Source organism: Marmota marmota, unplaced genomic scaffold (genome assembly GCF_001458135.2).
Source record: "Marmota marmota marmota unplaced genomic scaffold, marMar, whole genome shotgun sequence".
NCBI classification, from domain to species: Eukaryota; Metazoa; Chordata; class Mammalia; order Rodentia; family Sciuridae; genus Marmota; species Marmota marmota.
In genome coordinates, this window is record NW_025999880.1 from 14671524 (window position 1) to 14684501 (window position 12978).

At 50.1% G+C, this 12978-nt stretch overlaps 1 protein-coding gene across 6 annotated transcripts; it reads right to left on the bottom strand.

Moving 5' to 3' along the window:
• Positions 1-576: 576 nt before the first annotated feature.
• Positions 577-7348, bottom strand: Grn (granulin precursor). 6 transcript variants are annotated; one of them, XM_048790287.1, is made up of 13 exons: positions 7133-7348; positions 4464-4628; positions 4235-4360; positions 4038-4122; positions 3470-3582; positions 3234-3369; positions 3026-3132; positions 2668-2752; positions 2286-2383; positions 1951-2196; positions 1485-1718; positions 1163-1393; positions 577-1073 (listed from the first exon to the last, which is right to left on the bottom strand). In XM_048790287.1, the coding sequence occupies exons 1-13, from the start codon at positions 7331-7333 to the stop codon at positions 921-923; spliced, it is 1980 nt and encodes a 659-aa protein (XP_048646244.1). In that variant the 5' UTR covers positions 7334-7348; the 3' UTR covers positions 577-920. The 6 variants fall into 6 exon arrangements, with proteins under 6 accessions (XP_048646244.1, XP_048646236.1, XP_048646238.1 ...); XM_048790279.1 differs by having other exon boundaries at positions 2668-2791; XM_048790281.1 differs by having other exon boundaries at positions 3026-3135.
• Positions 7349-12978: the final 5630 nt, after the last annotated feature.

A 12978-nucleotide genomic window follows, 5' to 3' on the forward strand; every position in this document is an offset into this window, starting at 1 on the left:
CCCCACCCGGTCCCCAGGCTGCGCGCCCCGGGGAGCTGCTGGGGCACTCACTCTTAGCCCGGAAGGGTGCCCAGGGGCCTGCGGAGCCGGCTGTGGTATGTGCTGGGTAATGTTTTGGGAAGGGACCCAGGCTTTGCCTCCAAGCCTAGGGAGGTGGGAAGGGTCAGGCCTCCCATTGGGAGGGGCTGGGGAGGAGGGCTGGGGGGGAAGCAGTGCCTGTATAAACGTGGTTGTACATAGAAAGCTCTATGGAGAGCAGGAGGGGCGACCTGGCCTTGGCTGCTAGTGTGAGGGCTGGGAAGGGAGGGGCATTCTGTGTACCCCTGGGTTGGGAGGGGGTGCTGCTTGCTGACTAGCCTCTGGGTTACATGTTACAGGGCTGGTGGCTGGGGCAGCCCTGGGGACTGGGGGGTAATGTGATGGGGCCGCTGTGGGCAAGAGCAAATATAAAACTGGTGAGGTTAAGGCCTTGTGTGACTTTTTATGGGGGAGGGGGAATGCTGGTCCTGGAGGAGCACCCCTGTTCAGGGGTCCTCTAGGGAGGGCAGGCAGGGTGGCCAAATCAGACACTGTTAAGAAAGTGTACAAACTTTATTGGAGGTGTGCGCACCTGGGTACACACACACACACACACACACACAAAAGCACACATACACCTGTGGATAGGGGAGAGCACCTGGCCACAGAGTCCACAGAAATTGGGATAGAGGATGGCAGTTTGTAACGTGGCATTTGCCACAGCTCCTTTCTGATAGGAAGACTTTAGATTGAGGCCCCACCTCCCATGGTGATGAGGAAACTGAGAATGGGGGGGCGGGGCAGGGAGAATTTGAAGGGAAGAGGTGCTGGGAAGGCCTGAGCAGGTACCCTCTGAGTGGGGTCTCAAGGGCTGTGGTGTGTCTCCAGTCCTCAGCCCCTCTTCACAGCAGCTGTCTCGGGGATGGGCCCCTTAAAGGGGTATCCCAGCGAGGGGTGTCCCAGCGCTGGGTGTTCCTGCGCAAACACTTGGTTCCCTTAGCCCCACAGTGGAAGCCAGCGGGACAACAGTGACGACGATCAGCACAGCAGACACCCTGGATGGTCAGAGGAGGATGAGAGAGTTGGACAAAACAGGACCTAGCCTTCACCCATATCTAGCCCCAGGGTCAGGGGTGGCACTGACCTGGCGATAGGGACAGCAGGCCCAGCTCCCTCGTTTATATGGGCAGCAGGTCTGGTTATCATGACAGAAGCGTCCTCCTCCACAGGCCACATCCCTCACATCCACAGTAGAGCCGAGGGCCAGGCGGGCAGCAGGGTAGGAAGAATCCACTTCCTTCTCACAGGTTCTGGCCTTCACGTTGCAGGTATACCCTGCTGGGCAGCAATGCTGGCGATCCTCACAGCACACAGCCTGGGTGACAAAATGGCATCACACTGCTGTGGTTCCCCCCACCCCACTGGACTTAGCATCCTCATCCTATAACAGGCAGGTGGGCACTCACGTGGGGCAACTGGCAGCAGGCCCAACCCCCACTTAGGCTTGGGCAACAGGTCTGCCCCACGGGACAGCTGGTGTGCTGGTCACAGCCGATGTCTCTTGAGTGGGACAGAGAAGCCTGGCGTGTAGGCACCTTCTCCAGTCCAGCTATTATCTTATTCCCCCATTGGCACTGTCCCTCGGCTGTACATGTGTAGCCCTCAGGGCAGCAGTGCAGATGGTCTAAGCAGCAGACAGCCTGGGTTATGGGCAGAAAAAGATATTATAGGAAGCAGCTCTGCAGGGCCCACCTCTCCTGCTCATAGCTCCTACAGCTGGAGACAAATCACAAAGTTGGGTGCCACTGTGGGCTCGGCAGGGTATAGAAGAGCAAGTAACAGGATTCTGGTCACCCACCTGCCCAGACCATGATGCTGTCCCCCCAGTGCTCTCCCCTACCCATGCACCTTGCTGTCCCCCTACCCATGCACCTCTGGGATAGGACAGCAGCCCCACTCCCCAGAAGAAAGTCTGCAGCAGGTATTGGAGGAGGGACAGCTGGTGAAGTTATCACAGGGAACATCAGTCTTCAAGGATGGTGGGTCTGGCAGGCTGAGATGGGCTGGGACCTTCTCCATCCAGGGCACTTGGAGGGTCCCCTGTTCACATGTTCCCTTCTCTGTGTAACACTTAAAGCCTGCTGGGCAGCAATGTATGTGGTCCTCACAGCATACAGCCTAGGGTGGATGGAGAAAGGCCAGTGGGCACAGGAGTCTAGCCAGCTGCCATCTCTGTTCAACCCAGCCCACCCACTGCTCCCAAGTACCTGTGTAAAAGGGCAGCAGCCCCAAGCCCCTGACTGGAGGCGGCAGCAGGTATAGCCATCTGGGCAGCTCACCTCCATGTCACACTTCACCTCCTGCACTGTGAGGTAGGCAGAGAACAAATCAGCAGTGGCACTAGGGACCCTCAGGGTGCACCACACTTTGCGGGCTCCACATCTAGAAGCAGATGTTAAGGATGGAGGGTACAGTTTATGCCACCCCACAGTGAACCGAAGGCAAGGCCAGTGTGGAGGAAAGGGGGCTACAGCTGCCTGGTCCCTCTCTGCGTCCATCAGCACTGACCCCCACTTCTGTTCCTAGAATAACTTAGAGGAGAGCCCTCATAGTGGAGATGGAATGGGGTCTATGATTTGCCTCTGGTACCTGTGTGTGCTGGCATCTTGGTCAGAAGGTCCGTAGCATTCTCTTTGGAGAGGCACTTACTCTGGATCAGGTCACACACAGTGTCCTGGGGGCAGCAGTGCAGATGGTCAGAGCAGCAGATGGCCTGGGTGGGGACAGGGGTAAGTCTAGTGACTGACTTCTAGTCTCAGGGGAGCACAAGTATTCAGGCTGACAGCTGGCACTGCTCCAATTCCCCACTAGGGGGCAGCACAAGTCCTGAGTCAGCCAGGCTCTCATCACCAGTCAACCAGCCTCAGCCCCTGGAGCCCCTGTAAAGCACTGTCCAGGCCAGTTGGCCATGGGCACACAGCCAAGCTGGCTCTAGCCCCTTACTCACATTGGGCATTGGACAGCAGCCATACTTCCCACTGGGCAGCTCACAGCAGGTAGAATCATCAGGGCATTGGGACTGTGCATCAGGGCACAAAATAGAGTTGGGCAAAGCTGCTAGAAGAAGAGCAAGGTATGAGGAGGGAAACGAGGGTGAAGGAGAACTTTTTCCCAGCTGCCCGCAATCCCAGTCCTATGCTCTCCCACCTCCTCACCTTCCCCCTTAGTCCTTTTCGCAGGGATCTTCTTTGCCAGGGGGTGGGTGCCTGTGGGTGTGATGCAGCGAGTATGAACCAGGTCACAGGATGCACCATGAGGACAGCAGTGTACTCTGTCTTCGCAGCAAGAAGCCTGAGAAGAGATGGTCCTGATTCCATCTTTTTCCCTCAATCCCCGCCCCTAGCTCTGCCCCCACCACCTTCCATTCACCTCCATCTCTCCAAACCTGTACCTGGGGCATTGGGCAGCATCCCCAGGAGCCATCAAGCATAATGCAGCACGTGGAGGAGTCAGGGCATTCGAACTGGCTACCAGGGCACTGGACAGCACCCAAGAGGTTGTTATCTGTGGACAGGATGATCCAGGATTCTACCAATCCAGTTGGTGAAGGTATTCCCCCATCACTCAAGAAGCCGGTGGCACCAGGGCCTGCAGGCCCAGCTACAGGGGACCTCGGGATTGGCACTGGAGTTCTAATGATCTCCCAGGATCCCCTAGCCCACTTCTCAGACAAGCCAGTCCCTGCCTCAGAAAGATGACTGGGAGCAGAGAATCTACTAAAAGTTAGTTGGCATTAACTCAGTCCAGTGGGACCCAACCCCACAATCCTAGGAATCCTGCATTTTCTCCTGTCCCCTCCTAGAGCTGCCCCTCTGTCCAGAGCACAGGTTTGCTTAATACAAATACCACACAAATAAGGACACGAGGGCAGGAATCAGGGCCACCCAGCTGGCTGGGCTTCTGGGCACACCAGGATAATGTTGCCCACCACCTGCCCTCCATCAGCACCCCTGCCATACCTGGTCTTCGGAAACAGGATTGCCCATCAGCACTGCAGTGGAAGCCCCAGGGGCAGCAGTGGCTGCCATCCCCACATGACACAGCCTATGAGACACAGAGAAGCTTGCATGGGCAAGGTCCTTTATCTGGGGACAGGAAGGTACAGGAAAAGTAAATGCAGATCTAAACCCCTCCTTGGAGCCAGTGACACACTCACCTTGGGGAAAGGGCAGCAACTGGAAGTGCCTGTGATGGTGATGATGCAGGAGTAGCCAGCAGGGCAGTGGGCATGGGTCTGGCAGGTGCTGCTTAGAGGCCTGCTCAATGTTGTAGGCCATTTTTCCTAGAAAAAGAGAGGAGGAGATAAATCAAAGGACCTGGGCCTAGCCTCCTTCTCCAGCCAATCCAGGATCACCCTTGGGAAAATCTAGGCTACCAACTCTTGCCTGGCTTAAAGGGCACTCACTGGAACAGGACTGCAACAGCTGTAGCTGGCTCCTCCTGGGTCCAGGCAGCAGGCTATAGGACAGAACTGACCATCTGGGCACTGTGTTCCTGCCACCAGCCCTGCTACTAATGTGACCCAGCTCACCAGGATCCACATGGTCTGCCTGCAAAATACCAAGGAGTGTTTGGCACCCAACTTAATTAAGCCCATACCATCTTCAATTCTGAGGCCATTCACCATTCCCCAAGCCAAGGTCCAATGCTGAGACTTGCTGAGCTTCTCCTGTTCAAGCAGGAAGAAAGATGTAACTTGAGAGCTTCCTACATGTGTCTTATATGGGTGTCACACATACACCAGCGCATGCCTATCATGAGCACGTGTCTATATGAGCTCCATGTTGACGTGAGCGTATGTATGGATCTCTTTCCCCAGCCATGGACTGACACCTGAGTCTCTATGGGTGTGTTGATTCAGGCTTATGAAAGTCAGGAAGGTGTGTGGTTTTTGTGGCTCTCTGCTCTTGCTAGGGTAAATCAGGGCTCCCCTTCTTCAGCCAACCCCTCCAGCTGCCTTCTTGCCTAAGGTCTGCTCCACCTGCACCTGGTTAGAGTGGAACAGTTACATGATCACTTGGGAAACCACAGGGTTGAGAAAGTTGTGAAAAAGGAAGTATGGTGGCCAGTGGAGTCTGGTCTGCCTTCCCAGAGGACAGTCACCACCTGCCCATAACTGTCCCCTCTCCACTCAGGTAAGAGGCTGAATCAGCCTTTGAGACAACTGTGCTTTGAGCCCCCACCACCACCATGGCCCTTTTGAACTCCCCAAACACATTCCAACCCCCACCCTGGAAGCAAAACTCAGTTGCATTTGTAAAGACCTTGCCTGCTCATGGGCTGCCCATCTGAGTCAGCAGGAGGAACTGAGCCTTCAGTCTCTGGGGCAGCAGCCTCTCACTTCCCTAACAAGTCTTCCCCCAATTGGCTCAACCAGCTCCATGGGGCAGTGGAGTGATGTTACCCTGCCTAGGGGAGCAAAATGTCCTGAGACCCTCCAGGAAGCCAGTCACAGCTATCTTCATTTCTTTGCAACAACCATCCAAAATAGTGGTGATTACCTTCACTTTTCTTTCTTTAAAAAAAAAATTATTCTTTAGTTGTAGGTGGACACAATACCCCTATTTAATTTTTATGTGGTGCTGAGGATTGAACCCAGTGCCCCATGCATGCCAGGCAAGCACTTCTCCCCTGAGCCACAACCCCAGCCCCTTACCTTCACTTTTCAACGGAGGAAACTGAAACTCAATGATGCTAAGTAACAAATCCGTGCCATGTAACATGTCATGGTGATAACAGGCTTTGAGGGCTCCAGAGCATTTGAGACATGGGTTAATATCACAAGTGGCACCCCTAATACTACCTAGGACTGAAACCCAAGCCCCAGGGGGAATAAAAATCTGAGGTACTAGCAGAGCCAAAGGGACAGAAGTGTTTCTTGGGCAAGTGGACCAGGCAGGACAGAATGGGGAGGTGGGATACAGGAATTGCCTGGAAATCACTCTTGGGTCTTATTTCTAGAATTGCCATGGACGGATAGTGCAGGCCTCAGAAGTTGCTCCCTGTTTGTGTGCCTCAATTCCCAACGTCTATGTGTGGACACAGGGCAGAGGTGGAGGCAGGAAATCCCACCCAGCCACTCAAACTCAACATCCCTAAAAGGTCATCTCTGGGCCAAATCAGGATGCAGAAGGCTAGTCCTTTCACCCTCTCTCCTTGCCCCACAGGTCTCAGGCAAAGCATCTACAGACAGCCCCACCTGCTCCTTGGACGTCTAATCTCAACCTTCAGGATACTGTCACTATGCGCTGGCCGGAAGGGATGCCAATCTGCAGAAGTGAATCTGGCACCCTAGTGACTGATCTGTATTTTCCTTCCTTTTTATCCGGAGGTTAGGGAATATAGTGTATTACTTTAAACGAGTACACACAAAAAAACTTACATGCTCGACACACAAAACCAGGGACTGCGAAGGGAGGCCCAATACCCTTTAGGATTCCAGCGGCGGCCTCTCTGACTCCCACTCCACACAGCTAAATCAGCCAGAGGACAGGCGCCTCATCAAACCCCTAACTCCGTAATCTTCCACTAGGTGGCACCCCCCAACTTCCAGTGCCAAGGGGAGTGAAATTTCCCAAAAGGTGAGCCAACTCAGCTGCTAAGGGGTAGGAAAAAGTGGCGGGGAGAGGCGGAAGTTGGCTTGTTTCAGCACCCAAGAGAGGAAGTAAGGCAGACGCAACCCATGAGTTCAATCCCCACTCCCGAGACCCACTTCCAGCCCCTCGCAGCTCCGGGATCGGAGGCGGGTCTACCCACTTCTAGCCGCCGCCGGGGACCACCCACCATCATCAGAAGGGAAAAGAGCCGGCACCTGCTGTAAAGGGTGGAGCTGGCTCAAAGAGGGGCTGCTCCTTGCTTTGAGGGAAAGGGCTGCAGCTTCCCGGCATTTGGGGGAAAGAAAGAGCCCCCTTCTAATGGGGATCTCTGCAATTACCCTCCACCCCCTAAAAAAGAAAAACCCAGAAATCCCCAAAAGAGTTTCTATGAGCGGGTCTACTCTTGTTTCCGGGATGAGATTTCTGAGGAACCCCAAGTGCACACTCCTTAGCCAGACCTCTGGTGTGAGCAGGGGAGAGGTCTTCGCCGCCGCCCTCCTACCTGCGTCGGGGTCCGCGCACTCTGGGTAGCCCCGGCGGCTCAGCTCACGGACTACGGCCCTTCTTGCGTGATGACCCGCCCATCTCAGTTTCCATTGGCCAGGAATGCGGGCTGCCACGTTCCCATTGGTTATCTCTCGACGTAGAGGCGGGGCCATCCTGGAATGCTGTTTCTTTTCTACTCAATTCACTCTCCTCCCCCTTTCCTCTCCTTCCTCACACCCCATTTCTAGGGATCATGTGATTGTAGAATCATATGACACATGGCCCGCCTCGGCTGGGCAGCCTCTGCTCGCTTCGCCGCCTTTTCTCCTCCTGCAGGCGCTTAAGAGAGTTTCTGTTAGAGACGGTCATCGCGTGTCTAGGGACATTGACAACCAAAAGGGCTGTCTCTGAAGGTATTCCTTCAGGGTCATTAACAGGATATTTGCTTCTGGATCGCGGATATTTGTTCATTTGCTCCCTGTTCCATTCAACAAACTTTGATTAAATGCTAGGTAGCCCCGTGACGAAGGAAGTTGAGGAATAGTTGTGAAGACAAAGATAAACAGCCCCCTGGCCTTTCTTCCCCAAGGGAGAAGGTTGGCTGAAGGCGGGGAAGAAAGATTTAAGTCCACCTTGGGAGCGCCACGATCAGCTGAGTCTTGGAGGACTTTAAATGGAAGTGGGGTTTGGGATGGAGAAGTGGTTAGACTTGGGTGGGGGGGGTGTCGGGAAGAGATTAGGAAACCAGATGGGAAGGGCAACCTTGGGCAGAATTTGAATGCCGCGTTCAAGGCAAGGGGCTTGAGGAGCTGTGAGTGCCTGGCACAGAGCTGGTCTGGGGGTTGGGGGATGTTCAAGTAGCTTCTAGTTTCAGCTTATTCTCTGCCTTCTAGGAATTGAAATGGTGGGTGAAGGGAGAAGATTTACCAGGCAGTGCAGATTAGCCTGGACAGGAGCCAGATTGCTCAGTGCCAAAGGGCCTGGGCCAGGCAGAGATGGGTGATGGGAGATGGGCCAGGGAAAGCTTGATGCTGGGTCTTGGAGGAAGGGCAGTTATTGCTTTCGCAGAGTGAAAGGAAAGCTCTGCAGGCTGAACAAAGAGCTTGAGCTGAGAGCCAGGCTGGGGTAGGGGGACAAATAGCCAAATTCAGGTGAAGTGGGACTTTGGCAAGGAAGGAGTGGCAGAGTTGTGGAATTGTGTGGCGGGTTTCTTAGCTGAAAACTATAGAGGGCCCAGAAAATGGATAATATTCCTGCTAAGGATATAGAACAATTCTTTACCCTTTTGATATATTTGTCTAGATTTCCTTCTTGTGCATCCCAAAGCCAAGGAATATATCTTCTGCTTCCACTGAAACACACACACACACACACACACACACATGCTTTTCATTCTATTTTTCATGAAATGGTAGAATGCAAATCAATAAATGAACCTATTAATCACAACTACATAGAAGCAGGAAAAAACAGAATTCTAAAGCCACTGAAAAAACATCAAGAGTCTAATCTTCGGGGCTGGGGTTGTGGCTCAGAGGTAGTGCGCTCGCCTAGCATGCGTGAGGCACTGGGTTCGATCCTCAGCACCACATAAATATAAAATAAAGATATTGTGTCCACCTACAATTAAAAAATAAATTTAAAAAAAAAAGAGTCTAATCTTCAAAGCAATGATTCTCAAATAGGACAGTTTTGCCCACCAGGGACATTTGGCAGTGTCTGGAGACATTCTGGATTGTCACCACTTGGAAGTGAGGGATGCTGGCAACTGATGTGGCAGAGGTCAAGGATCCTATCAAATATCCTACAACCCCACACAACAAAGAATCATCCTGTCCAGCATGTGGATAGTGCTGAGGTTGAAAAGCCTTATTCTAGAGAATCACAAATTTCCTCCTTGAAAGAGCCAAAGTTTTCCTCAATCAGAGCTTCTCATGTATTTATTTACATAATAATGAAATCCCCCACAAAACCACACTACAGTTTGGGGATTAAACCCTGGGTTTGACACGTTAGTGCTCTAACTGAGCTATGTCCTCAGCCCTTTTTATTTTTTTGAGACAGGATCTTGCTAAATTGCCCTGACTGGCCTGTGTCACTCCAATTACAGGTATATAGTACCATGCCCAGCTTATTTCATACACCTTTAACAAATGCTGTTTTCTGATTTCCCAGCAACCAGAGATTATTGAAATATCAAGGCAGGGGCTGGGATTGTGGCTCAGTGGTAGAGCACTTGCCTAGCACATGGAGGCCCTGGGTTCAATCCTCAGCACCACATAAAAATAAATAAATAAAATGAAGATATTGTGTTCAGTTACAACCAAAAAATAAATATTAAAAAAAAAGAAATATCAAGGCAGGCCTGGGGTGTAATTCAGTGGTACAGGGCTTGCCTAGCACATAATGCCCTGAGCTCAATCCTTAGCACAAGTATGTCCACTTTGCAGTATGTCTCCATCTTCCCCCTTTCTGAGGGAAGATCAGAAGATTTAGTTTAGGGGCTGGGGATGTGGCTCAAGCGGTAGCGCGCTCGCCTGGCGTGCGTGCGGCCGGGGTTCCATCCTCAGCACCACATACAAACAAAGATGTTGTGTCCGCCAAGAACTAAAAAATAAATATTAAAAAAATTCTCTCTCAAAAAAAAAGAAGATTTAGTTTATAAATGTTGTTTCCTTGAGTTTAGCAAACATTGGAAGCGTTCAGTGGGGAAAATTGCAAAAATCAGATTGAATAACATAGAAGTCTTGCATCTTAGAAATGTTGATTATGGGGGCAAAGAGTCATGACTGATACTTTAAGGCCATCAGTCTTAAAGGACAGTAATTAACAGTTGAGGTATTAGCTTCAAGCATTCAGAAGTTTGAAACATGCACTTACTCTGATTACTGTGGTAAGGATGTGTGGAAAAAATTTACTAAGGATTTGTCAAATGGAGGCAATGGAGAATCACAGCCTTTTGGGACAGGAGTCCCCTCTGCTTCTCCTTTGCTAGCAAAGTAATAGACCTTCTTTTTCCTTTTTCTCAAAAAAAAAAAAAAAAAGAAGGCACTTCAGTGAGAGAGTACAGGGGAACATACCATGGAACTGTGGAACATCTTCCACAGTCCCCAAGAATACCTCCAGCATCCTTACACTGTTCCAATCAGGAACCTCTTCCACTGCTTTTTGCTTTCAAAGATGGAGAATCCTTTTGTGAACAAGGAGACTGAAGAGAAGCAAACTTCCAGGACCATAAGAGTGTAACATCAAGGGGCAGGTCCCTATTTGTCCCTTCCCTGGGGCCTCCCCAGTTTTCTTTGGCCAGTCTTGTGGTTTCCAGGATGCTTCCATCTTTCCTGGCACAGTCCCACCTGGGCTAGCCTGAGCCTTAGTACCTCAACCTTTGCTCCTTTCACATTTGCTCATGAGGAAATGAATCACTGCCTGAAATCCCCACAAACATACTCTTTCCTCCACATCTACTACCCAAGTTCCCTGGCCCTTGGACAAACCAGTGCTGCCTGTCTGCGACCTCTAGATGCCCTGCAACCCCGTCAGTTCTCCTTTCTGTCTACTGTTGCGCAGGACCTTGGCTGCTGCAACGGGCTTAGATTGCAACCACCTCTATCTAGGGCACTGCCTCACCTCTAACCCGAATGTCCTGGCCTTCTGTCTGGCTCCAAGGTGGGCACTGTATTTGCTTTGACTTCAGTGTAGAGAGGGCAGTCCTGGGTGGCCAGAGGTAGGGAGGGCTGAGCATGGAGCCAGCCTCTGTCCTTTGGGGGTTTTAAATCTTCTTACCTCCCTTCTCCCCTCTGCCCCTTTCTTCTCCTCCCATACCCTTCTCTTTCCTCTCTTCTCCTCCTTCTCTCTCTTTTTTTCTTGTTTTGTTTGTTTGTTGGAAATCCATAATTCAGTATAAATGCACCAAAAAGGCTTTTTGATATGCCTATGCCCCTCCCTGATTAATCCTATCCCTCTGCCTTCCACAGGGACTCCTGTTGTCAGTTTGGTGATAGAGTGTCTTTTCCAGTTCTCTGACATCTATTTGCATCGACAGAAAAAGTTGGGTTTGGGTTTTTTCCATTAAATATAAGTGAAGCAATACGATACATAAGGTTCTATAATTTGGTGGGGTGGTAGTACTGGGCCTCCCACATGCTAAGCCAGAACTCTACCACATACATCCCCAGCCCATTTAATTTAATAAATTAGTTTATTAGTGGTACTGGACATTGAAACCAGGGGTGCTTTACCAGTGAGCTACATTCATAGCCCTTTTATTTTTTATTTTGAGACAGGGTCTCATTAAGTTGTCCAGGTTATTCTTGAACTTGCAACCCTCCTGCCTCAACCTCCCAAGTTCTTGGAATTATAGCGTAAGCCACCACACCTGGATCTGGCTGTTTAATTAAAACAACTGCTTTAAAATGATACATAGTCATGTGTTGCTTAACAGCAAAGATGCTGTTTGAGAAGCGTCATTGACTGATTTCGCTGTTGTGCAAACACCAGGTTGTACTTACACACACCTAGATTTGCAAAATATTGAAAAGATGTTATTCTATGAACATTGTATTTTGTATTTTATTTAGAGACAGGGAACTTGGGTAGTAGCCCACTTTGCGGGCTTAGTGATTAGAAGGGCATCTTGGAAGAGGGCTCCCGCAGCACACTGGCAGTGTGGGCTGATTGATGTGAGTCAAGGCCCTGGGGTTCTCCTGCACCAGGTCTTAAAGTGTTCAGTTCACAGCCTGCAACGCTGCCCGAAAGCAAGGCAGTTATCTTGTCCTCAAACGCCTTGAAACCTGGCATCAGTTCTCCTCCTTTTGGGTAAAAGTCCTTTCAGGCATCCATTTTCTTTTTCTTTTTTTTTTTTTTTTAATATTTATTTTTTAGTTATCGGCAGATACAACATCTTTGTTTTGTATGTGGTGCTGAGGATCGAACCCGGGCCGCACGCATGCCAGGCAAGTGCGCTACCGCTTGAGCCACATCCCCAGCCCCATATCCATTTTCATAATAGAGAGTTGTCAGCCATATGGAAGGTAAACTTGGCAGGTGTGGTGGCACTTGCCTGAAATCCTAGAGATTTGGGAGGCTGAGGCAGGACAATCTTAAATTTAACCAGCCCGGGAAATTTAGAAAAATCCTGTCTCAAAAATAAAAAGGGCTGGGGCGACTGGGGTTGTAGCTCACATGAGTGAGGTCCTGGGTTCAACCCTCAGCACCACATAAAAATAAATAAATAATAAATAAATAAATATGTCCATCTACAACTAAAACAATATTTAAAAAATTAAAAAAATAAAAATAAAAAGGGTTGGAAGTGTAGTTCAGTGGTAGAGTGACCCTGGGTTCAATCTTTAGGACTGAAAAAAAATGACAATTCAGTGGTTTTAGCATATAAACAGAGTGGTGCAACCATTACCACAATCAATTTCAGACCATTTTCATCGAGCCAAAGGTAGCTTTGTGCCATTAGTAATCACTCCCTATTCCCTCCACCCCTCTCTAGCACTGGGAAACCACTAATCTACTCTCTAGATCTATAGATTTGCCTATTTGGGATATTTGATAGAAATAAAAATTCACAATATGTGAACTGTGACTGGCTTCTTTCAAAGTGTATCATAGCACATCTGAGTACGTTGTTCCTTTTTATTGCCAAAAAATATTCTATTATATAAATATACCAAAATTTGTTTAATCACTCATCATTTTGTCACTCGACAGGGTGGGTTCCAAGGAGATGTCTTCAAGCAGGCAGTGGGACCTCAACTCAGCCTAGGCAGGTTTTTTTTGTTTGTTTGTTTTTGTTTTGTTTTGTTTTGTT